The sequence below is a fragment of the Buteo buteo genome, chromosome 17, assembly GCF_964188355.1.
Source record: "Buteo buteo chromosome 17, bButBut1.hap1.1, whole genome shotgun sequence".
In the NCBI taxonomy this organism is placed as follows: domain Eukaryota; kingdom Metazoa; phylum Chordata; class Aves; order Accipitriformes; family Accipitridae; genus Buteo; species Buteo buteo.
This window is the reverse complement of record NC_134187.1, coordinates 29365055-29388095: the sequence shown is the minus strand read 5'-3', so window position 1 is coordinate 29388095 and position 23041 is coordinate 29365055. Positions and strand designations below refer to the sequence as shown.

The following is a 23041-nucleotide window of genomic DNA, read 5'->3' as shown; positions in this document are numbered from 1 at the left end:
ACAGCACAGTCATGGAAAAATCAAGGCCACTGGGCTTTCCCAGCATCCAGAAAACCTGCCTGCCCCGAGTGAAGCTCCACGCTGAGCCCTGCCAGCGCTGACACAGCCTCAGTACCCATCACCGAGCTTGACACTTACCCGCCACCAGTGGAGTGTGGGTGACTGAGGGCTCGAGGATGATGACGGGCTGGAGCCGAGGGGATAAGGGGCTCCCAGCCTCGTGCTGCTCCAAGCCAGCTGGTATGAACATGGGCGAGTGCGTGCCCGCGAGGACAGGTCCGTTCAGCACGGGCACCCGGTGTGCCAGGCTCGAGAGGGGGCGGCGATCTGTCTCTCCCTGCAGAGAGGAGGAGGACTGGGTTAGCAACCTGCCAGGACACAGCATGAGGAGGGGATGGCATATTTTCACCGTGCCCATGGGCAGCACCTGTGAATACTCAGAGCCAGCACATGCCTGGCATTACCCCAGGAATCCCAGGCCCAAAGGAAAGGGCTTCCCTTGCCCTGTGGGAACCCTCTGCCCAGTTCTGGGGCTACCTACAACCTGGCTACCTACCCTGGCGCTAGTGGTAGCCGGCAATCCCAGTGTGATGGCCGGAAGGGAGGCTGCACTCTGCAGGGCAAACTGGGCCAGTGAGCTCTCCTGCATCATCAGGCGCTGGGCCAGGGGTGTCTGCACCAAACACAATTCATTAGTTTCCTGCTCCAGCAGCGGCAGAGCTCAGCGTGGGACAAGCAGCTCGGGCACAGGCAGCAGAAGAGGGTGGTTGAGCCCCAGCTGCCTGGCAGAATGCCTGAGGCCAGGGCAAGGGGCATCGGGGACCCATGGGGACAGCACATACGCTAGGAGACAAGAAATGCACACTGTGAAGGAGGACAGCGTGTCAGAAGCAGCGCTGGGCCAGGCAGAGGTTTCCACCGTGCAGGGAAAGCAGGGCTAAGGGCAGTTCTTGGGCAGCGGGGTTCAGGGCTGGGGTCCCTGTGGGGGTGATGCTACCTTCGCCTGAGCCTAGGATGGGAGGGGAGGATCAGGGCACCCAACCCTGGGGTCAAGAAGCCCCAACCTGCAAGCCCTCTGGCTGTGAGGCTGTCAAAACTCACCTCGTGGGCCATGCCGGAGGCAGCAGGGAGGGCTCCGTGCTCAGCAGGGAGGCTGTCATTGGGAGAGCTGCAGCCGGACACGGGGGTGCTGCTACTGCTTGGGGAGGAGTCTGCGCAGGGAAAACAAATGGGGGAGATGGGCACAAGCACCCAGAGAAGGGCTGCACAGCCCCTGCCCCAACCCTTCATAGCCCTCCCTCCCTCTAACAGCTGTCCACCACCCTCCTAGGGCCAAATCTCCCTTTGGCACAGTGGAGATGGAGCTGCCCTACCAGCGTAGGAGGCAGCACACCACGGTGAGGAATCCTGACCAGCCGCATTTGCTCAGGGCCTTGGACCCTTCCAGCCTTGTAGGTCCATCCTGGGCCCAAAAAGCAGCAGGGTACAGCTACAGCAACATCCTTTCCTGGCTTATCTATCCCTGCGCCATCATGGGAGAGACCTTGCTCCACAGGCTACGTCCCGAGGAGGGCACTGATAACATGCCAAGCCCCAGAGATACATCCCCCCAGCAGATGTGGCGCAGGGTCCTGGACAGACCATAGCTGCTCCAGCCTGGCCCCAAGGTCTCTCCGAACCTCCCACCATCCAGGTGAAGTCCTCACCGATCGCCTCGGGCTGCCGTCTCTTGAGCGAAGGGGGAGCGCTCTCTTTCCGCGTCAAGGGGTTCTTGCGTCGGTCAAGGCACTTCCTGGGCTTGCAACGCACCTTCAGGTTGGGTTCGGACGCTGCGAGCAGACAAGGCAGTTAGTCCCAGTCCCACTGCTGATGGGGGTGAAGCTGGACTGGTTTTGAGGGGCCAGGCCACCCCACTTCTCAGCTCCAGCCGTCCCCTGCAAGCGGGCTGCGAGGGTATCACGGTGGGAGGGAGATGGCATTATCCCCAAGGCTTTACCTGTCTTCCGCAGTGGAAAATGCTCCGGGGGGTCAAGAGAAGTGCTGGGGACAGGGGGCAGGAAGGTGCTGAGCACAGGAGGGGAAGGGCCCTCAGGATCCAGAGGCTCCAGAGACCTACGGGGAGAAGACATCTTGTTGGAGAAAATTCCCAGTTGGCAGCCATGTGCCACCCAGACTATGCCCTCCAAGGCAAGGGTGGCCCACAGGGCATTGCCTTTCCTGGGCACGTGCTAGCTCTTCTGCCAGTGGCCAGAAAGGCTTGTCCTGTCCGCTACCACAAGCGCCTATAGAAGGAATCCAGCTGCTGGTTTTGCCTTGTTTTGGGACAAAAGACAAGGAGCCTGGCAGTACTTTTTGGGTCAGGAGTGGGACAAGCCATCAAAGTTCAACAAGGTCAGGGAAGACAATGTGGGAGCTTCATCAACCTCCTGCAAGCACTTCACACAGAACCAAGCTATCTCAACCCAACACACGTTTAGCATTAAACAATATTTCTAAAGACCAGGAAGCGGAAGATAATGGCAAGATCTTGCCCAAGATAAACAGCCACCTTTTCCAGGTCCCAAGCAGATGTCCTGCTCGGGGCAGGCCAGAGAATGCTCTCGTTTTACCTGTATGGCATGGCTGAAGGGTTGGGGTTGCTGGTCCTCTCCAAAGCTGCCTGCTGCTTCTTCAGGATGACCTCAGCCAGCTTCTGCTTCACCACTGTGCTGGCCACAGCACCTGCAGAAAGACCAGCAGTGACCACACAGGGCTGAGAGCCAACACAGAGCACTTTAAAGGATCCCTGCAAACATGAGCGTGGCCCCACAGCTCCACAAGCAATGCCAGGATGGCCGGAGAACCCCTACAAGCACACAGACACTGAGAAAACCCTGCAGAGATGCTTGGTGCAGTTCTCAGGTCAAGATGGGCTCAAGGAGAGAAAGGCCAGCTGGGGCAACTGGAGTTTCCCAGACAGTCAGGGAAGCATCCCTGTCCCACACTCTGCTCTCCCATGTCATCTCAGGAGCCTGATCTTTTAGTGTGCGCCTCACTGAGCATTGGGAGCGTGGCTTGTGAGAGGCAGAGCATCGCCAGAGGCGAGTCTCAGCTGCGGATCTGCCTGCTTCACCTGAGCCAGAGAGAGCAGGTATAAGCTGACACCCACAGAATAAAGAGAGCATGAAAGCACAACGCGGCTCACACAGCAGCGACAAAACTCCCACGGGTGCATGGGATCCTTCTGAAGCCTCTCCAGAGACACTGTGCCCTGGGGCTCTTTGAGCCTGTGCTACATGCTGATAATTTCTAGCTGATGGCATACAGCTCTGCTTGTCCTGCACCTCAGCTCCCCACGCAGCCACACTCTGCCCCCAAACGGGGACAGCTTGCACAAGAGACAACAAGAAAAATAAAGCACCTCCAAACAGTTCAGGGGATAGCTTTGAGGCTCCTGAATCTCTTGATGGAGCTGTGCTCTTCCAGAAGAGCATGAGACTTACCACGACCCACTGGCAAACAAACAGCAGCGACCCACATTCAACACCTGGCTCCAGTGTGGTGGTGAAACACCCCCACACAGAGGTCTGACTGCTGCAGGGTGCTGCAATCACCAGCCTCTGGCTGCCGTGAGCCTCCCATGTGGTTTCCCACTTCGGGATACCTCCCCCCGCACCCCACTAGGGCCCATTCCCATACTCCTACCCATGCCAGGCCATACCCCCATCCATCCATTCCAGCAGGAACACTCTGTGGTTACAACAGGGATGCTCCACGCTTCTGTGCCAGCATTCGGCACCTCTGAGCACAAGTTAGTTAATTAATTTGTATGATTAACTCCCAGAGTGCACGAAGGGGCTGCGTGTAGGCTGTCGTGCTCAGCCGTGCCAAGCTGACTGCATTCACAGGAGCTGTTTGCTCAGGAATGGCACGAAAAGGGCAGGCACTGCGTTTTCAGCATTGCAATTAGCCCCATCAACCCTGTGAACCACGGCAGGGCAAGCCTGTGCTCCGCAGCCACATGGGAGCTAAGGGAAAATATCCTGACAGAGCTCAGACTGGACAGGCAGGTGGTCAGTAGGCTCACGGACACTGGGATGGGCGCAGCGCATCCAATGCATGCTGCAGCTGCATCTTTGGGTTGTGATGCAGGGCTCTGCACATCCAAAAGCTCAGAGCAAGCTCCCTGCAAGCTCCCTGCAGCGACTGGCACTAGATGGCGCAGGGAGATCGCAGCCAGACAGGGTTTGCAAATTTTTCTGCCCAGCATGGGGGGACCCACTAACCTCTCCCCACTGCCACAGGTTCTCCAGCCTGGGGCTTGCAAGTTCAAGAGGTAAATTCATGCCCTGCCCAGTGCAGTCACAAGCACTGTCAGCGCCAGTAGCACCGCTGCAGTGGCCATAGGGCACGATGCAACATTAGCATGGAGATCTATTGTGACCACCTAGTTGGCATGGCTAGGAAGGACATGAAGGACAAACACCAGCCAGGCCAGAGCCAAAAAAATCTCTTGCCAGCAACTTGCTGGCATTGCTGCTTGCTGTTCAGGAGGACCAGACTTCCCCATAGACACTAAGTGGTTCTCTTGGCCCCAGGCAGGCACAGAGCACAGCTCAGTTTGATGCACAGGACAGAGATGCTCAGTGGCGTGGATGCTATCATGTGCCTTTAGACCAAGAGCGGGCAGAGCTTGGTCTGGATAACGGCAGAACCACCTGCTGAGCCCCCTTCTAAAATCTCACCCCCTCTGTGAGCCAAGTCCCCCTGGTTTCGGGGACACGGCTCCTCGGGCAGAGATTCGGCACCCAGTGCCACGTGCCGGCAGACACACGAGGCTCTTACTTCGCTTGCTCTTGTCCTTGTTGAGGATCTGCCGCAGCTCCTGCTCCTGTTGCCCAGGCTCAGCTTCGCGGTGTGGGGACTCCATGGTCACCTGCGAGAGGAGACGGGCGTCAGCATCAGGAGACCCCAGCCTCACCCAACGCAGACCGAAGTCCTCTTACCCCCTCCCCAAGCCCAAGGCATGATGACACGGTGATGGAGCATGCCTGAAATGGTCCATTATGTCATTTTTGGAAACCTGATGGGCAGCCCTGGCCGACAAGAATGCGTTAAGTTGTTTCATCACAGCAAACCAGATGCATCTTTGTCTCCAGAGATGCTCTCCCCAGGGACATTGTAAAACTCAAACCAGTGTGTTTCAACTTGACGCCTTTTGTGATGTTTTGACATATCTGTAGCTAGGTCATGTTGTAATACAACAAAAAAAAGAAATCATAGTTGACTAAAAAAGGGAAAAAAAGAAAAAAAACTATTATAGTAGTCTTAAAAGTTTGGATCTTGGTGTTTTCCAGAGCTGAGGTTTTCAGAGCTGATCCCATCTCACAGGGAGGTCAGAAAGCACTAATCCCTCTAAGCACCCAACAGTCGTGGCAGCAGCAGCAGCATCTCAAACTCGCCTTGTGTGGACCAAGTTGATGCTCAGCCTCTCCCAAAAAGCCCCAGCATGACTCCCCCAGGGCTTCCAGACGAGGCTACTGGGACCAGTGAGCACATGCCACACACCAAGAGCGGGGCTGGTGCTCAGACCAGAGCACACGGGACGTGAGAGAAGTGGATGAGGCTGGGCTTGTTTAGTCTAGAGGCAAGGGGCTACAACTGCATCTTCTACCACCCAAAGTGGGTTCCAGAGCAGATGGAGGTGCAGCAAAAGGATGAGCAGCAACAGGACAGATGTGCCACGAGGGAAATCCCTTTTGGATATATGGAACCGATTCCTGCCATGAGCACAGTGCAGCCCTGTGACTAGGACATGCAGGGGGTGATGTCTCTGCTTAGAGATGGTCACAACTTGCCTGGACGTGGTCCTCCGCAACCTGCCCTACCTCCGAAGTTGGCCCTGCTCTCAGCAGGGGCCTCCAGAGAAGCCATCCAAGCTAAACCTTGCTGTAATTTTGTGACAATGCAGAGTCTGGCAGCAGAAGCTGTGCAGGGCAGGGGTGCTATTCCGGGTGACACTAGAGAATTTCAGTGAAGACTTCCCAGAAAAGCAAATTAGCTTGTAAAGTGAGTAAGCCATGCCTTTAGGGCAGAGAAACAGCGGTGGCCAAGCGGAGTGGCAGATCACAGACACCAGGCATCCTGTCCAGTCGCTCTGGCTCCTCGCTCAGCACACATGGTATGCGGCTGAAAACATTTCCCTGCTTCGCACATCCCAGGAGGCCCCAGCCCTCCTGCTGGCCTTGGCAGGACGGAGATTTGGCCTGAAAGCAAGACACGAAACCCCCACCTGACTCCCTAACCAGCCTCCTTGTGTCAGAGAGGTCTCCGGGCTGGCTAAAAAGCACTACAAACTCTCCAGCTCAGGGGAAATAAGGAATTCACCTGGGAAGGTAATTTTGGGGTTGGGATTTCCAGTCTCTTCCTCTTAATCCCTGCCAGAGACGGGAGCTCGGACAAAGCCAGCCCCGACGCAGGGCACTGCTGGCAGACACACGCGGCACCATGAGCTACGTGCTTTAGGGGCAGAATTAATTCTTCAAAGTGCCCAGTCCTCACTCAGCTGCTACTGAAAGTGGGTGCAGTCCCCCCCTGCACCCCGAGGTGCCCATACCCTCACGTGCTGGTGGGCGAGCTGCTCCACTTGCTGCTGGTGCAGGCTGGCGAGGAAGAGCTGGTGTTGGAGCTGCTGCGTGTGCTTCAGGGCCAGCAAGGTGGTGTCAGAGCCGGGCTTGACGACGCGCTGCCCGATCCGCAGGTCCATGGGGACGGTCTGGGGCACCCGTGGGGAGGTGCACGGGTTCACAGCAGCTGTGGAGACACAAAGAGGGGCACAGCTCAGTCCCTGTCCGGCTCAGACCACCCTCCTAGGTAGGTAGGGAAAGTATCAGGGTATGTCCCAATGCACAGAAGGGCATTGTGAGGAACACGTCCTGCCGTTGAGAAGGGCTTGCCACACACAGTCTACTGCCTGCAAAAGTCTCCTCCATCATCTGGGCAAAAAAATCCTGTAAATCATACAGCCTTGGAGAGTCTTCGAGGTGCTGCAGGCATCTCTCTCTGACACCACAGCTGAGAACTGCTTTGCAAAGTTAAGACGCTCCCGCCCTGCCTGGATGCACAGCCTCCCCACGTGGTGAATCCCCCATCCTCATGGGAACACCTAAAATAGTCCCAACTACACAGAGCGTCAGAGCACCCACTGCAGCAGGGGATTTTCACCGACCAGTTCCTAAAGCTTTGCTTAATTTATCCTGCACGTGCCACGGGCCAGTGCAGAGCAGAGCTGGTCGCCTCCAGCTGCAACAAACAGAAGACAAACCTGCAGAAGAGCCACCCAGCCATGTGGACACCCACAGATGCACTGCTCCTGCCGTGCTGAGCAGGCAGCGAGCCGGCCGAGTACAGGCAGAAAGGGGATAAGCGAGCACGACAGCAACTGAAGGACGCACGGACAGCCCCGATGGACCTGTGGCATCCCACAAAACAAACTCAGCCGGGTGCAAGGCAGCCGTGGCCACTGCAGCTTCACGCTTCACCACGGGCATTGCAGCACAGGGGAAGGTGGGAACAGGCAGGTAGGCAGGAAATTCAGCACTAAAAGACACTGCAAGGGGGATGCTCTTGCAGGATGCAGGGCCAAGGCTACTGCAGCCTAAGAGCTAATTGTTTTCCAAAAGCAGTTTAAATTAAAAAAAAAAAAAAAAACCCCAAATGCAAATGTTATTTTATAGACAGAGGACCACACCCTATGCTGTTCAAACCTCAGCCTCAATGGCATCAGGAAGCTTGTGCTGATGACTGCAGTACTGCAGGAGAAATCTCTGCAGGCTCCTGCCCCGTAATGCAGCATCTAAACACCTCTGCCAGGGGGAAACCCAGCAAACTCCCGCCCCGGCCCGCGCCTCCCTGCAAGGCAAAGGAGCACGAGCGTGTTCACCCAAGGAGGGCACAGGGACTATTAATAACCACAGGCACACATCCGTGCAGACGACAGGGTGCATGGCCCGGCTGAAACGGGGCCAGCTCTGGCTTTCCTGCGTGGCCCAGGCAGGGAAAATTCCCTCTGGTCAAGGACAAATGTTTCTGTGCACCAGCTCGATTCTCCACGACAGAAACGTCCCCGACCCCACCCCATGTCGGAGAAGGACCTGATGTTCCCAGGAAACCCCATCACAGGGTTTACTCCATTCTCTCTCCCGTCTTGCTGATAACTGCCTGGGGTTTAATTGGCTCTAATTGCTACACCCCGCCTATCCCACCATAACCAGCACGGTATGGAGGTTGAGGAATATTAGCAGCCGCAGCCTGAAAGCCGCTGAGCTTCTCTGCCCTGTTATCACCAAGACCTTGGGGCTGGACATGGCGCTATGCCATGAGATGGGCAGAATGAGCCCCACAGCCCCCTTTGAGGGTCAGGCATGGCAAAAGCAGATGAGCACGTTTCAGCTGCATTTTTACGAGTGAATAAGAGCCCAAGTAAAGTTACCCTAAGCAAGAAGACCCCAAGTTTTCTCTCTACGTGCCTTTCAACACCTGCAAGAATCCAGTGGTCCCAAAACGGATGACATCGTCCACAGGGCTGACAATTCATCCCAACACTACCTGAGAGGCTGCAGCGCTCAGTCCCACCTCCTTGCAGCACGGTGCCAGCACCAGCACCCTGGGAGGCCATACCTGCCTGCTGCTCTAGAAACCTCCCAGCTTCATCAATCCCCAAAGGGCCTTGGATCTTGCTAAACATCAGCGATTTTGAAGGATGCAAGCGATAAGCCGGGCTCTCACCTCCTGCTTCTCAGCTCGCACGTGTTCCCATCTCCCAGTGAGGAGGAGGAGGATGACGGAGGGACGGGCGCTGGCCGAGCCCCTCCGGGATGCTCGGCGGGAGGAAGGCTGGAGGGAGGCAGCGGCACGGCATGCGTAGTACTACCCAACGTGTCGGGCTGCTGGCAGCCAGACAAGGACAGATTGTAACGAGCAAATCTCAGGATGGGAAACAGGGACTTCTGACAGCTCCCAGCCAAGCCAAATCCCCGCCACGTGACGCTGTCTATCTGCAGGAACCTGCTGAAGCTCGGCCATCCCTCGGTCCCCTCCAGCCAAATGTCAGTGTCCTGCTGTATACCACGAAGGGGCAGGAGCTGGGAAACGTGGCAGGGCTACTGGGGGACCGCAGCCGTCGGGATCAGCTTTGAGACACTGAAAAGAACTGCTTACGTGAAAAATCATCATTCAGAAGGGAAAGCGGGGGTATGAGGAGGAAGGGACCAGCCTACCAAGCCACAGCCTCTGTCCTCGGAGCTGATGGCATCTGGAGAAGAGTTGTCACAGCCTTTCTCCGCTTGTGATGCTAAAAATGCCCACGGCCAGCTCCCACCAGCCAAAGCTCAGCAGCGGCAGTCTTGATCTCATCTCCCCATCAGCATCCTCAGGCTCGGCAGGGCCTGATGCTGCCCCAACAGCACCTCCCTGGGGCAAAAAGGTCTTGGGGGCAAAGCAGGGGCTATTACAGGCACCTCCAGGGACCAAGAGGGAGATGCAGACAGTTGCACAGAGCAGAAGGGGAAGGCACTGGCGGGGTCTCTGGGAATCTCTCTACCTCATTTGGTTTAGTCTTTTTAAAAACAAACTCCAAAGCAGCGGAAGAGGAGAAGTGGGAGGGAACGCATGTGCTGGGGGAGAGGGAGGACGGGCAGGCCAGCGGCCAGCAGCCAGAAAAACAACTTCTCACCACTCGCCCAGAGCCAGGAAAAAGGCTGTCGAGCATCCCCACGGCCAAGAGGCACCGGAGCCAGGGAAGAGCCGCCGGCAGAGGCTGCGCAGACCCTCCTCCTGCCACGGCCCCCCAGCTCTGCACATCGATGGCGCAGGCAGCACCCCGCTACACCAGACCCCACTCAGCTGGGGACATTTTAGCAAAATTTACAGGAGGAGGGAGAGAGGGAAGATGGGACCAAAACAAGGCACCACGGGCGCACGGACTGGCCTGAAGTGCCCCAGGGCGACGCGGGCGTCCCAGCCCGTGCAAAGCCCCTGATGTTACAGCTTCGCACCCAGCCAGCGCGGGTTAAAGCCACAAAACTCAGGGAGGTTTTCCAGAGCTTAGAAACACGACGTTTTATGTGCCCAGTGCCAGGGTGGCGAGGGACGAGGACCGGCAGCACTGGGAGCACAGCCCAGCGCCGGGGCAGGAGCCTTGGCCGTTGTCCCCATGCTGGGATCCCTCCGGTGCGTGGCACCTGCGTGTGGCAGCTCCCTGGGGATGTGCCGCATCCCTCCTGCTCCAGCCCAGGCTCCAGCAGCTCTGGACCCCTTTGCAAAGCCCTTCCTGCCCTGGGAGCTGTTTGTTTCAGCCGTGACCTCCCGCTGCAGCTTGAATTCATTTGGGGTTTCATGCCGGGACCTCCGCCAAGAGTTACAGTAAACAACTCCCCTCCTCGGCAGCCTCCGATGCTCACACATGATTCAGGGGGCAGGCAGCCAGGCAAGCAGCTCCTCCTCTTCCCCTGACCCAAAGAAGGCCAAAAGCACAGCCCCACGATGGCTCCTGGGGGGTCTGCCCCTTTCCCCAACGCAGCCTGGGTCCTGCTGGTTCCTAGCGGACCCTTCACAAGCCACCAGCACCACGACACATGGCCACGGAGGGGCTGAGACTGGGATGCATGGGCTGGGACCGGGATGCTCCGCTGGCCCTGTGCAGTCTCAGGGGGCCGAATCCATCATCTTCCTCACCCGCATGGCCAGGAATGGGGCCGAATGCTGGAGCAGGGAGAAGCGAGCTGGGAGCACCCACCCAGGGAAGAGGCAGAAGGTTTCTGGGACAGGCTCCTCTCCCGGCTGTGTGTCCAGCTGCCAACATTTTTGCGAATTATTTTTAGTTCGCAAGAACATTCGCATGGGAAGGCCGGCGCTGGTGGCAAGCTCGTCTTCACACAAGTGCTGGGGCTGGCAGGGGCTCAGCAGCCACCATGTCACCAGCAGCAGCGCAGCGGGACCGGGGCAGCACTTGCTGGGCAAACGGCTTTGCAAATGGCCCTGCCGTTAAAACGCAGCAAAACTCAGCCTCTTTGCAAAGATGGGATGCCTTCTCCCTCTTCTCCCTGCTTCTGCTGAATAATCGTTAATCGCAAAGCTTATCTGCTCAGCTCAGACAACGCGGTGGGTAGTTGGGGTGCAAAGCAAGGCAGCATCAGCCTCTCTCCTGGGCGGGAGATGAAGGCGGCGATGGGGATGACTTGCTGCCTTGTCCCCGCTTGCACCACGTAGCCCGGCAGTAAAACACAAGCGCCGCGGACGTCCCGTCACCGTGGCACCACGCGGTTGTTTTTCTGGGTCACCTCGCGCAGCCAGGTCACCGGGAGGAAAACACGCCGCTGCGCCGGGAGGAAGCCGAGGCAAACCGCGCCGCGGTGCCGGCACGCGGAGGCGACTGCCCAGGGCTGCCGAGCCCATTGCACAAACCGCTCCGCACCTGGGCAGGTAGCAGCGGCGGCAGCTCCACCCTTCCTCCGCGGAAAGGGGAGATTGCAACATGGCAAGAAGAGCTTCGGCACGGAGTCTCTCCCTGGCGCGTCCTGGGAAAGCCTTCGGCGGTACAAGCATGAATGCAAGCTCTGTGCTCGACAACCCGGCACGGGTTACCAGCATTTTCCAGGCTGCCGGCATGGCACAGCACAGGGAAAACAACCGAAGCGCTCCAAGAGCCCGTGCGCTTGCCGGCGAGGCGGGGAGAGACACGGAGCAAGCGTGCAGACAGCGACGGGCTCTCCGCTTTGCAAACAGTCAAGAGCCTCTCAGACTCCTGCTAAGCTTTTGGCCAGGGTGAGATCTGGTGGCAGCGAGTTTCCCAGGCTGGCGGTGGTAATCCAGAGCTTGTGTCGCTCGCTCCCCGAAGGGGAAATCACTGGTCATGCTGCTGCTCTCAGACAGACAGCCCCCCCCACCCCCCCCAAAAAAAAGGCAACACAGAAATCTTTGCTTTGGCATTTCCTGATTTTTTTTAAAGAGGCAAGATCAGCCGTCAGCAAAGAGCTGCGCTTATATAAGAGGGAAATAAAGCAAGAAGCAAACAAACCAGGGCAGGGAGATTATTAAGGAGCAAACCACTCGCATCTGAGCTACGCCTTGCCGTGAATCCCTGCCTTCAGCCCTGCCTGCCATGAAGGCAGGCTGCCGGGTTTTGCAGTGCGGTGCAGCCGTGCCGTGTGCCAGCGCTGCCCGCGAGGCGATCGCACACGGCGAAGAGCTTTGTCTGAGGCTGAGCAGCAGTTAAAGGCAGGGTTTTTTTAAAAAACCGTTTCCCATCTTATGTTGATTAGCTGTGAAAGGTTCAGAGTTCAGCCGGGTTGAAGAATGCGTGTGATTAAAAACATTCCTCTTTAATAAAAGGAAAAGGTCTTCTCCAGAGCCACGCACAAGTAACAAAAATTAGCTGGAGGGAATTTGTTCAAATTAAAAACATTTAAATAAGAAACCACACGAAAAGGACTATGTTGAAATAACATTAAGATCACAAAGCCAGAACTCGAGAAATAGGAAATCCCAGAGTCGGGGTACCTCGCATAACCTCGCCCTGGCCCCTGGGGTGTATGCACCAAGATGCTGGTTTTAATTACGGGACCAAACCCTATGCTCCCCTCAAAGACAAGCAAAAAAATTGACAAAACCAGCATCACCCCAGCATCTCTGCCCAGCTACACCAGAAGCGGGGACACAGGCACTGCCATCGGGTCTCGCAGCTCTCGGTGGGGGGAATAGCAGGAACCCCGAGCCAGTGCTCCACGCACCCCTCTGCTCCCCCTACCTCCATCTGCTCGTGCGTCTCCAGGGGGTTTCCTCGCAGGACCCCGCGAAATCTGAGCGTTTGGGGCATTTTTCTCCTTCCTCGACTTGCTGGGCGGCTGCCCGGGGAGTGCCGGGGAGCTGCCGCACAGCTCCGGGGAAAGCAGCTCCGGGGAAAGCCCTGCGCCGCCGCAGCTGTCCCTGAGCGGAGAGGCCGTACGCAACGTCCCGCATGAGCCATAAGAGAACAGATGATGCTCAGGGTAGATGTAATGTTTGGAGCGGTCGGTTGCCAAATTCTGATAACTCTTTATGGAGCATGTTAACTGGGAGTTTCAAGGGCTTTATGAATTGGCCAGATGTGGGTGGATCCCTCTCCTCCCTACCAGACATCAAATTCCTGCTCCAAAACAAGAGGAGGCTGATGCTTCTCTATGAAAAGCCCCTGAGAGCTTTTCCACAAGGGTAAAACCCTGTTTTTCTATGCTGATTCTTGCAAACTTTCTGCTGCAGAAAGTTTCCAGAAAAAAAAAAAAATTGAGACAGACAATGATCAAAGTTTGGCAAAGTCACATGTGCATTCACAAAACCCTTTCCACAACCAAAGTCATGAACCAGGATTAAAAGCAACGCACCTGAAACCACCCAGACTATGCACATACACCTGTGAGCGAAGCACATTATTTAGGTATGTCAAGCACATAAATCAGAAAATACTCTGTTCGAGCCTGTAAATGAGATCCACATCAGGCCTCGGGAAGCGGATCAGGGTGAGATACTTCCCCTGATTACTCTCGCTGGTTATTTGCGGCTCGTGACCTTTGAGTCAGACATTTAATAGCCCTCCCTGGAATTTTCTCCCCGCAAATGTGCGTAGTTACATTTTGAAACTCATGACTCCAGGACCCAAAAATCTCACGGTGCATTGAGGCCAGCCTGCGCTACAGGGACACGGAGCGAAAAGCTTTGTACCTGGATCTGCTGCTACTAATGCTCTCTGTGTTTCAACCCACACCCCAATATCGGTGTTCCCATCCAGGCTCATCAGAGACACGGGACCACGCTATACGTTCCCACAACATCCATACAGAGAAGGCGGCAGGACTCCACTGCCAAAGGAAGAGGTCTATTGAATGCTTCAGGGCTAAACAAAACATTCATGGAAGTGGTCCAGCTGCATTTGCAGTGGAAATACAGATGCCTGTGCTCTCCCTGAACAGCGAGCCCCCTCCTCGCTGGCCGAGGGCTGCCCCACAGATGCGGTCAGTGGGGCGAGCCGATCCACACAGGTGTGTTTAGGTGCCTGTTTCAAGGCAGGTTTTTAGCACGCTCTCAAATCTGCATGTTCAGATTGGCCTTGAAAGCATTCTGGCTGCAGGGCGAAGCTGGTCAAGAGGATCCCAAGGTAACGCTGCATCACGCTAACTTACGCCAAAGCCCCGAACCTTAATACCAGACCCGAACTTCACCGCAGGCGGTACTTAAACTGCCAAACAACTTCCTTCATGCTCACATGCAGCTCTTAGAGGAGCTGGAGCAACTTGCAAATGTCCCAGGGGCTGAGCTCCCTGGATGCTGCCCATCTCCCAGGGATGAGTTTTTAAAGCCTTCAAAGCACCTAGCCATGAACGTGCAGAGGCAAAACCTGCACAGCAAAACCTGGCAATAGGTTTCAAGTCTAAATTTGAGATCATTTGGTCACAGGGACACACAGGTGTGAAGCCACAGAAAGTGCTGGGCACAGGCAGGATTGAATCACACCACACGCAGGGAACACAGGGACTGCAGTTTCACAAATAGCTGCTTGCGATCCCAGTGTAAGGCATCCCCGTCCCTGCCGGCTGTTCCTCGGTCGTGCCCTGATATGTGGCACTATCAGCCATGCCTACACGGGCAGGTATATGTGTGCTTGTGCACGTCTAAAGCAAGTAAGTAAATAAATAGTGTTTTTACCAGTTTCTTTGCAGAAGGATCAGGTCCCCACACCACACGGTTTGAGCGTGGGCAGCATGAGGTGCCAGGGGGGACCAAAGAGCTCATCTCCTGCAACCACAGCCGGGGCTTGGGACCGGAGGGACAGCAAGTGGGCTCCATCCCCGCCACGGCTCTGGCACAGCTGGAAACCTCTGGCAATCATTTCCTGCCAGCAGTTGCATCCTGCCACCCCCACCGGTCATAAACCCCATCCCAAATAGCAGCACAAGGCCCGTGGGGGAGGATGCTGTGCGGAGGAGTGCAAGGTATCCCCAGGAAACCTCGCAACAACCGCCATTTCCTCCGAAACAGAGGTAAATTCATGACCAAAGGGCTCTGTTGAAGGAAAGCCAAGGTTGCCTGGCGGTGCCTCGCACTCCCCAGAACAGCGTAGGCAGCTACCGCTCATGGAAACTGCCGAGATTCAGGAAAAGTCCTCCCCTCCCAGAAGGGAAACATTCCCACATAGCATAGCCCACCCCATTGGGATTCCTTCCCCTCCAACCACCCTCACCTGGTCGCACAGCCCAGACAGCGTCTGCCAGCTACTCCCTGCTCGAGAGCCGCCAGCAGCAGGTCGGCATAGCCCCACATATCATGCTATCCTGAGTCATGCGACGGAGAGGCAGTGCCGTTGCTCCTGGTCCTCCCTCAAAGCCTTTCTCTGCAGCGGGCTGACGCTGAGCTCCACCGCTCCTCCTGCCCCGCCAGCCCTGCAAAGGAACCCCACGGAGGGCTGCTACGGATCTTCACCGCCCATGTCCTCTCCTGGCGGACACAGCTACAGGAGCAGCCGGAGAAGGGGCGACGGTTTGAGGTGCGCTCCTGAAACCTTAAATACTGCCAAGGCCCGCTGGCAAAGACGAATGCGGATGATAGGCGGCATCTCCAGGCAAGCAAGTATCCCCGCTCTGCCTGAACTGGAACAGCCCAGTGTCTTCTAACAGCCCCATCTTCTCCCTCAACCAGGCTTCTGGCAAGAGGCACCAGTCCGGTCTAGAGCCTCAGCATCATCACCCTGCCTACAGCCAACACAGGTCTTCTTTGGAGAGAGGCTTTGGCACCGGTCCTGGCCAGGTAAGCTCCTCCAGGTCTCTGTTCTCCAAGCAGGTAGATACCAACAGAGGCAGAGCCGTGTGGCAGCCCCACAGCCGCAGCCAAGCGCTCCCGGGAAGTGAGTGAGCACCCTCTCGGCGCAGGACGCCTCGTCTTCCCGCACTGGGTTTGATTACATCAGCACGAGAGGATGCAGCCTCCGTGCCAAGGGAAGCAGAGGAGAGATCAAACGATTATACGAACCTCTCCTCAATTACCAGCCGTTTGCATAAGTAGAGGAGAGCGTTCCCAACCGGTTTGGACAGCACACCGATGGGCTTGTCAGCACCTCTGCCCCGCACCATGCTGCTGCCCACAGCCCGTCCAGGGGCTGTTGCAGAGGGGTCCTCGCTGCTGTCACCCCCTGCACGCACGAAGCCGCTGTTTCGAGCATCCCACTGTGGCACGGAGTGCCTCGCGGGGACGGCACAATGCCTTCATCCACTTGGCTCAAACCTATAACCTGCTTCGCCTCGCACCGCCCGCGAAGGGTCACCGCTGCACGGGGGCTGCTGTCACCAGCGCTACAGCTCAGCCTTCATATTTATATTTTTTTAATTGCTGCGTGCAACACGGCAAGAGCCCAGCTTGACTCATAAGCCCCTGGGGAAGAGCTCAGGGCTCCAAAGCGGTGTCTTGCTTGATCTGGAAGTGCTGAGACAAAAAGCCCGGACTCCCACAATACCCACTCTCAGTGAATGACTACTCAAGGGGACCTGCCCATTAATTGGAGCCTCTCTGCATGCTGCAGAGAAGGAAATCCCTTTGGCAAACGCTGGCCAAGGTCCAAGGCCAGGCTGGAAGGCAGATTCGGTCATGAAAAGAAAATTAAAAAAAAGAAAACCAAACAAAACACTCAGGCCCAATACAACGCAGAGAGCAGGAGAACAAGGAGCTGGGAGAAACACCGGCAGCCCCAGCTCTATGGGAATAAGATGCATCCCACAGAAAGAGGCATGAATAAAATCCCCCACGCAGATCTACGGACTGCTCAACAGCCATCAGCAAGGGCACGACTGGCGTTGACCATCAGGTGTTTGAGCAAGGAAACTTTCAAAGCTGGGCAGACCCAGCTTTGCACCGTGAGACCAGGGGACAGCACATGGTGGACCCCAACCACTGCCCACCCCATCTCAGCGTCCCCTCCTGCCAGCGCTGGAGATCACCAGCACGCAGAGTGGAGAGTTGGGTTTTAGGGTGAGAGCTATTTATGTCAGAGGAAGGAAGCCGCAACATTTTCAGTTTCCTGCACAAATACGCTTCTGGTATCCTTCACTGTGGGGCTGTCTGGCACTGCCTCCCATAGCTGGGTGCTCACAAAGAAGCTAGGAAAGCACAGCCTTTGGCTCAAAGTTGGCATCTGTGCAGCTGGGCAAGGTGCAGGTGTCAAATCCTTAATGCAGAGGAGGCTGAAATGTGCCTGGTTCCAACAAGGCCTTCTCCCACACCATGGGGATACCAGTGACAGCGGCCCTGGGGGGTAAATCTGGGTTAGTGTTGGTGCGTGCAAGCAGCTAGGGGAGATGATGGGAAGAGATCCACGATGCTGAAGGTGGGTAATGCCACCCGGGCTGGAAAAGCTACAAGAAACGGCATGCCAAGTCATCAGGCAGGATTTCTGGGACTCCACGAGATCTGGGGGTGAAGAAATGCAAGGAGGAGCCGGTGTCCTACACAAAACTGGAGCCTGCCCGGGGAAAACCAGGAGCAAACAGCAGTCGGCAGGGAGAAACCTCGGAGGAGGACGCGGGCCAGCTCCCAGCTGACGGCTGCAGAACGCGGGTGCCCCGAGGCAGCCAAAGCGGGGACAGAGGGTGCGGTGGGGTGTGTGCGCTCCGCACTCATGTAGCAATACTGCCCAGGGTGTTTAACCCAGAAAGCAGGGTTAATCCTGCCGCTGAGCTGCTCAAGCACAGGGGAAAAAAGGAAAATAAATAAACAAACCAACCCCCGGTGAGCCCAGAGCAGCAGCGTTAACCTCAGACACTGAGGAATCAGCGCACGTGTTGGGATTTGAACCCTCGGCACCTCTCAAGATCAGACCTGGTGTCAACTCAGCAAAATCACACACCCATCCAGGACCCTAAAACTCACCCGACAATCAAACAAACAACAGCTCCTGGCTGGGTGCACGCTGCAGAGCTGAACTGGGCCCAGCTCCAGACGAAAGGATGCTCACGGCGCATCTAATCCAAACCCATCTGTATAAGGCCCTCTGTAACATCTGCAAGGGACATTCCCACCCGGTTTGGCACACTCACCTATAGACGTCATCACGTCCCTCCGAGTCCTCGGGGGTCAACGCGCCCGTAAAGCTCAGCCCTGCAACGCGGGCTGGGCTGATGGCATCAGGCGAGCGGCACAACGACTGCAGCGAAGGGCGGCAGGAGCTCTCAGATCTTTTCTCCCAGCGGTTGCAAAGCCAGGCGCGGCCGCACACCACACCCTTGCAGTTCTCACGGGCAAGTAGGAACCTTGGCAAAGCCCTCGGCTTGCTGGCAGCCAGCCCCATCAGACTCATTAAATGCAATTAAGCCAGAGTGGGTATTCTTCCCCCCCCCTCCCCGGCTTTGGGGGATATTGCTTTTAGACAAAATAAACAGGGAGGCTTTGCGTGGGCTCGGGCAGGTGGCTGGCACCCAGGCTCCATGCAGCAGCAGGTGGAAATGCTGAGGTCTCTGTCAGGGAAGCAAAAGCCACGGCAGAGCAGGGAGGTTAGTCCACGATGCCAGCCCTCCCCCTCCTCCCATGCGTGCCCACTCCCAACTCCCTTCGCCGTGGCAGCTGCCAGAGACGAAGACAAGACCTTCTTGCTTTGCAAACGGGAACACGCAATAAGATAGACCATAACGAAGCTTACAGCCCAGCTTGCTCATATTTTAAAAAAATGGGGAAAAACTTCTGCCCCAACCTAAAGTGGTATTTTGTTGCATCAGCTCCTCTGACATCATTTCTAAGCTGGTTTAGAAAAGAATTGCTATTCTGCTGTGTTCTCCATGCTCACAGCCTCCCTACAACCACAAAACAACGGAGGAGGAAGGAGACAACTGAACTGCGCATCCCCTCCTCCTTCCACGCAACCTCTCCTCCCTCGCGTACCCCACCGCAGGGCGGCCAGTGCCAACACACGCAACGGGACACGCGTGGCCAAAGTATCAGGAAGGCTTAAACCGCCAAGGACACGCAGGCGAGGTCATTACCCCGACCCCCCGGGGACGAATGGTACTTTCACAAGCCTGCAGATCATTCGCATTTTTCACTAACGCAAAGAGCTGGCTCCGATGGCTGCCAAGTAATTGCTCCATCGCCCTGGCACTGCTGGACACCTCCTGTCAGCAGCGAAATCCGGGAGCTCCCGATATTCCTGGCAGGTTATGCGGGCTGGCCCCAACCCTGGGGTTTGTCAGAAATGTTCGGCAGCTCCAAAGCAGGGTAGGGAGGGTGACCCTGAGAACGGCATGTGATGGGTACCACGCACAGCAGATGCTGTTCGAGGAGGACAAAACAGCCGCACTTCATCCCAATCTGCTTTGGGACAAGCAAAGAAAGCAAGCCAAAAGGGATCCTTAAAGCTTTCTGTTCCCCTATGGAAAAATCAGCAGTGTTGCTAAGTCCTGGGGCTGTCCCAGGGCAGACTCAACGCCAGCACACGTGAGATTTGAATTTGGACTCTTCTGGCTATCCCAGGGTGATCCCAGCTGAGCTGGGATCCAGTTCAGCAAGAGATGGGCTTTTCCCAGTTTGGCTGCTACAAGCAAGCGACAATCACCCCAGTAAAACTGGTAAAACTCTCCCATACAGTCAAACCCTCACAGATGTGTCACAGGCAATTTCTCCACCTCTAAATGACAGGAGAGGTGTGGCTTGCACTCTGACCAAGATCTTTGCTTCAAATGTTTGGGGTTTACTTGTGCTAAAGGGATTTAGCCAGAGCAAATTAAGATCATTTCCCATCTTAATTAATTCTGCTTTCACTTCCTGGCACGTGGGAGCCCGGCCTTCTCCAGCACAGCAGGGAGCCTCGACTTTGTACGGCCACAGCAGTCAGAGCTGTGCAAAAACGCAGGAAGGACTTCGCAGCGTTCCTTTGTAATCATCAGAGCCCCGTCCACAAGATGAAGAACTAAAAACATCCCCAGAAAAGCCAGAACCCCCTTTCATGGCCATATTTCTCCGTCACAAAGCAAGAGGTGACCTTCTCCATTCCCTTTCCCCACCACATGCTTCTTCCAATGCTTTCAGAGGCATCTGAAACCATCTCTGCCGAGGGACCAGGGATTATCCTTCCATCCCCTGCAGCCCCACCATGACGTCTCCACATGTACATCCCACCCCCAACACGGTGCTCAGGGTGTTTATAACATTAGGATCCCACTTTACCTTCCCAAAATACCTTACGTTGAGCGCCAGCAACCTCATGACAGCCTCACCCCACCACTGGGAATAAGGGATGTGGAGGCAGCAGCATCTCCCCTGGCATTGCTGAGCACCATGAGTCTGGCCACGACTGTGCGTCCACTAAAAGCCACGTTGCAGAAGCATCTCCTCCAATGGATCTCCGAGCCCCTGCCTTGCACTGGAGGATGCGCCTGAGCCCACTGGCTGCCAGCGTGGACACGGGACACGATGCATCTCTACTGCCAAGACCACGAAGAGGAGGGGAGACCTCGGGGACATCTCCGGCCAAGATGCATCACCCCCTTGACGTGGGCGGAGCGGGACGGTGCTTCGAATAGCAGAAATTGTGCCTATTGCACAACCGCCGGCGAGAAAAATCTTCTCCCCTCCGCTCACCACCCACCCCACATCCCTTTGAGGCAAAAAGGAAGAAGGCTGGTAACATCCTTCCTCTCCTCCGGACAATGCGATGGAAATAGCAAGGGAGGAGCGGGAGCAGAGGCAGCCTCGGCTCCACGAGGATGCGGTGCCTGGCCAGCAGCAAGGAGCTGCGCGCGGCTCCCGGCTTCCTGCCATTGTCCCAGCCAGGGGCCGAGCCCCGCGCAGCTGCACGCCCGGGACGGCAAAACCAAAATTGCCTCTTTGCTCCCAAAGGACCAGCCCCAAAATGCAAACCTGCTGCCCTGTCCAGGAGGGGCGGCCGCAGGCAGAGATTCGACCTTCACTGGGACCCCCAGGGCAGAACGGCCGGGTCTTGGATTTAATTCGAAATCCACTGGCAGCCACCAGCTGCCATGGAAAAACGGTGATTGCTGTGCGCGGTCCTGCAGAGGGGCTGGAAACCAGAGTCTTCGCAACAGGCACAAACACCGCAATAAAATCGACTCCTGAGACTGGTGGGATTTTCCACTTCAGGGAAAAAAAATTAAAAAAAACCAAGACAGCAGAAGACACTTTCTCTGGACCCAGCCCGGAGGGCAAAACAAAGCCCCCAGGGAGCAAGTTCCACCCTAAATTCCTATTTTCTCCTCCAAATGGGAGGTGCACATGTTCAGGCTCCTCCGGCACGCACATCAGCAGCCGGAAAACCCTGTAAGGACCAACGCAAGCCCGTCCTGCCGTGGGACAGCTGCTGACGGCAGCTTGAGCAGATGAGGGTGGCAGAAGGACCTGGCTGGGGCAGAACCGCTCAAAGTTATGAATCAGTCCCCAAACTTGGGATTGCAACTCAAGTCAGTGCCAGTTTTGTTATTCACTTCCCGTTTTGGAGGGTTTTGCAGGTTATCGCTTGCAGCCCTTTTTCATCATCAAGGTGGTGACAGAAACTGTTTTTCTTAAAAAAAAAAAAACTACAAAAAAACCACACAAACAAAACCCCAAATATATATATATATAAATAAATAAATAAATAAAAGGTTTGAGATGCTCTTAGGACCTGAGCTGGGAGTTCAAGACTGGCACCACCCAAACAAGCATCACAGAGTCAGCAACACAGCCAGACCCACAAACCCTTCAGCACTTCCCACCACCTCCGCAGCCTCGAAGGACCACACCAGGGAGAGAAACGGGAGGAAGAGAAGGATGGACGATGCCACATGTCCCTGCTCCTCCCCACCACCGGCCAGCCCTGTGACCCCAGAGCCCACACTCCGCTGTGCCCACCAGAGCAGGGAAACGAGTCCCATGCAGTCCGGCCTCTATTTACCTGCTGAAAAGTGGGGCCAGGCACTCTCAAAGCCCAGGCTGCTCGCTGAGCTGCTGGCGTCGCTCCCGAAGCCTAGCCGTGCAGGCAGTCCTACAAGCAGAGCTACTCTGCTCCCGGAAGATTCCCAAGTGCATTTTTGCCCCGCTGATGTGTTAAAAATAGAAAGCATCAGTATTATTGTCCTGCAAGCAAATATAGAAAAATCAAACCCTCACTGCTAAAAAACTATGCAACAGAGACTTGTTCTAATAGAGGCACGTAGGAAAACTCTATTTCTGGAGCAAGTCAACTTGGGAAGTTAGCACAACATCCTTAAGAGTATTTGTTAAATTGACGCACTGTGGCATTAAACACCAGTGGTAAACTTGCCTTCCCCCTCCTCTCCTCGCTTCCCTGGGCTTTTTTTCAGGCTTTTACGCATCTGCCGCAGGCTGCCTGCCTGCGCTGGCCTCCGAGAAGGGTGCACAGGCTTGCACGACACTCCCACCGAAGAACGTACTGCCCCGGTGCTGCCCTCGCAGATGGGAAAGCAAGCGTGATCCAATTTGGGAGTGGTCTTGTCACCATCCTCGCTTAACACTTTCCAGCTCTAAATGAAGCGTCGCTGCAGCAAAGCAGGTAACGCCATCCCTACAGCACAGGGAGAGGGATTCCGCAGAGCAGGGAGCCGGAGGCAGCCGGACTCTCCATCCCAGCGCCAGTTCCCAACAGGTAAAAGCAGTTTGCACACTCCTTTTGCAAAAGCAGTTTGCATCCTTCCCCCTAAAGGGAAAAGCCACCGGTGACCGCGGTGGCAGGAGACCTGCTGAGCTTTCCTGTCCCCCCCTTCCCTGCTCCCATCCGTCATCCCTGCTGACTCCAGAGGGAGGGGGGCCTCAGCCTGAACCTCATTCTTGGAAAGGGAAGATTTCTACGCAAGCTCGGCCTTTCCATGAGTGTTTGTGCTAACACACTGGACCGCTCCCACCCAGCTGGGACCGGGCTCTAGATCCAATTTCATTTCTCAGAAAATCACACGGGAGATGAGAGAGGAATGTGTCGGGTCACTTCCAACTCCAGGCAGGAACCCTGGCTTCTGCAAAAGCAGCCCTAGGAGAGAAAAAACCA

At 56.1% G+C, this 23041-nt stretch overlaps 1 protein-coding gene across 14 annotated transcripts in view; it reads right to left on the bottom strand.

The window, feature by feature from the left end:
* Window positions 1-23041, bottom strand: part of HDAC7 (histone deacetylase 7) — a 91669-nt gene that overhangs the window by 10368 nt on the left and 58260 nt on the right. For 5 of the 14 annotated variants that reach the window (XM_075049512.1, XM_075049514.1, XM_075049509.1 and 2 more), the window contains exons 2-9: window positions 6596-6792; window positions 4825-4915; window positions 2610-2721; window positions 1997-2112; window positions 1707-1829; window positions 1102-1211; window positions 557-673; window positions 139-337 (exon numbers count right to left, since the gene is read on the bottom strand). In XM_075049512.1, the coding sequence (XP_074905613.1) occupies window positions 139-337; window positions 557-673; window positions 1102-1211; window positions 1707-1829; window positions 1997-2112; window positions 2610-2721; window positions 4825-4915; window positions 6596-6792 (1065 nt within the window). The other 9 variants (XR_012653344.1, XR_012653343.1, XM_075049510.1 and 6 more) reach the window with 8 other exon arrangements.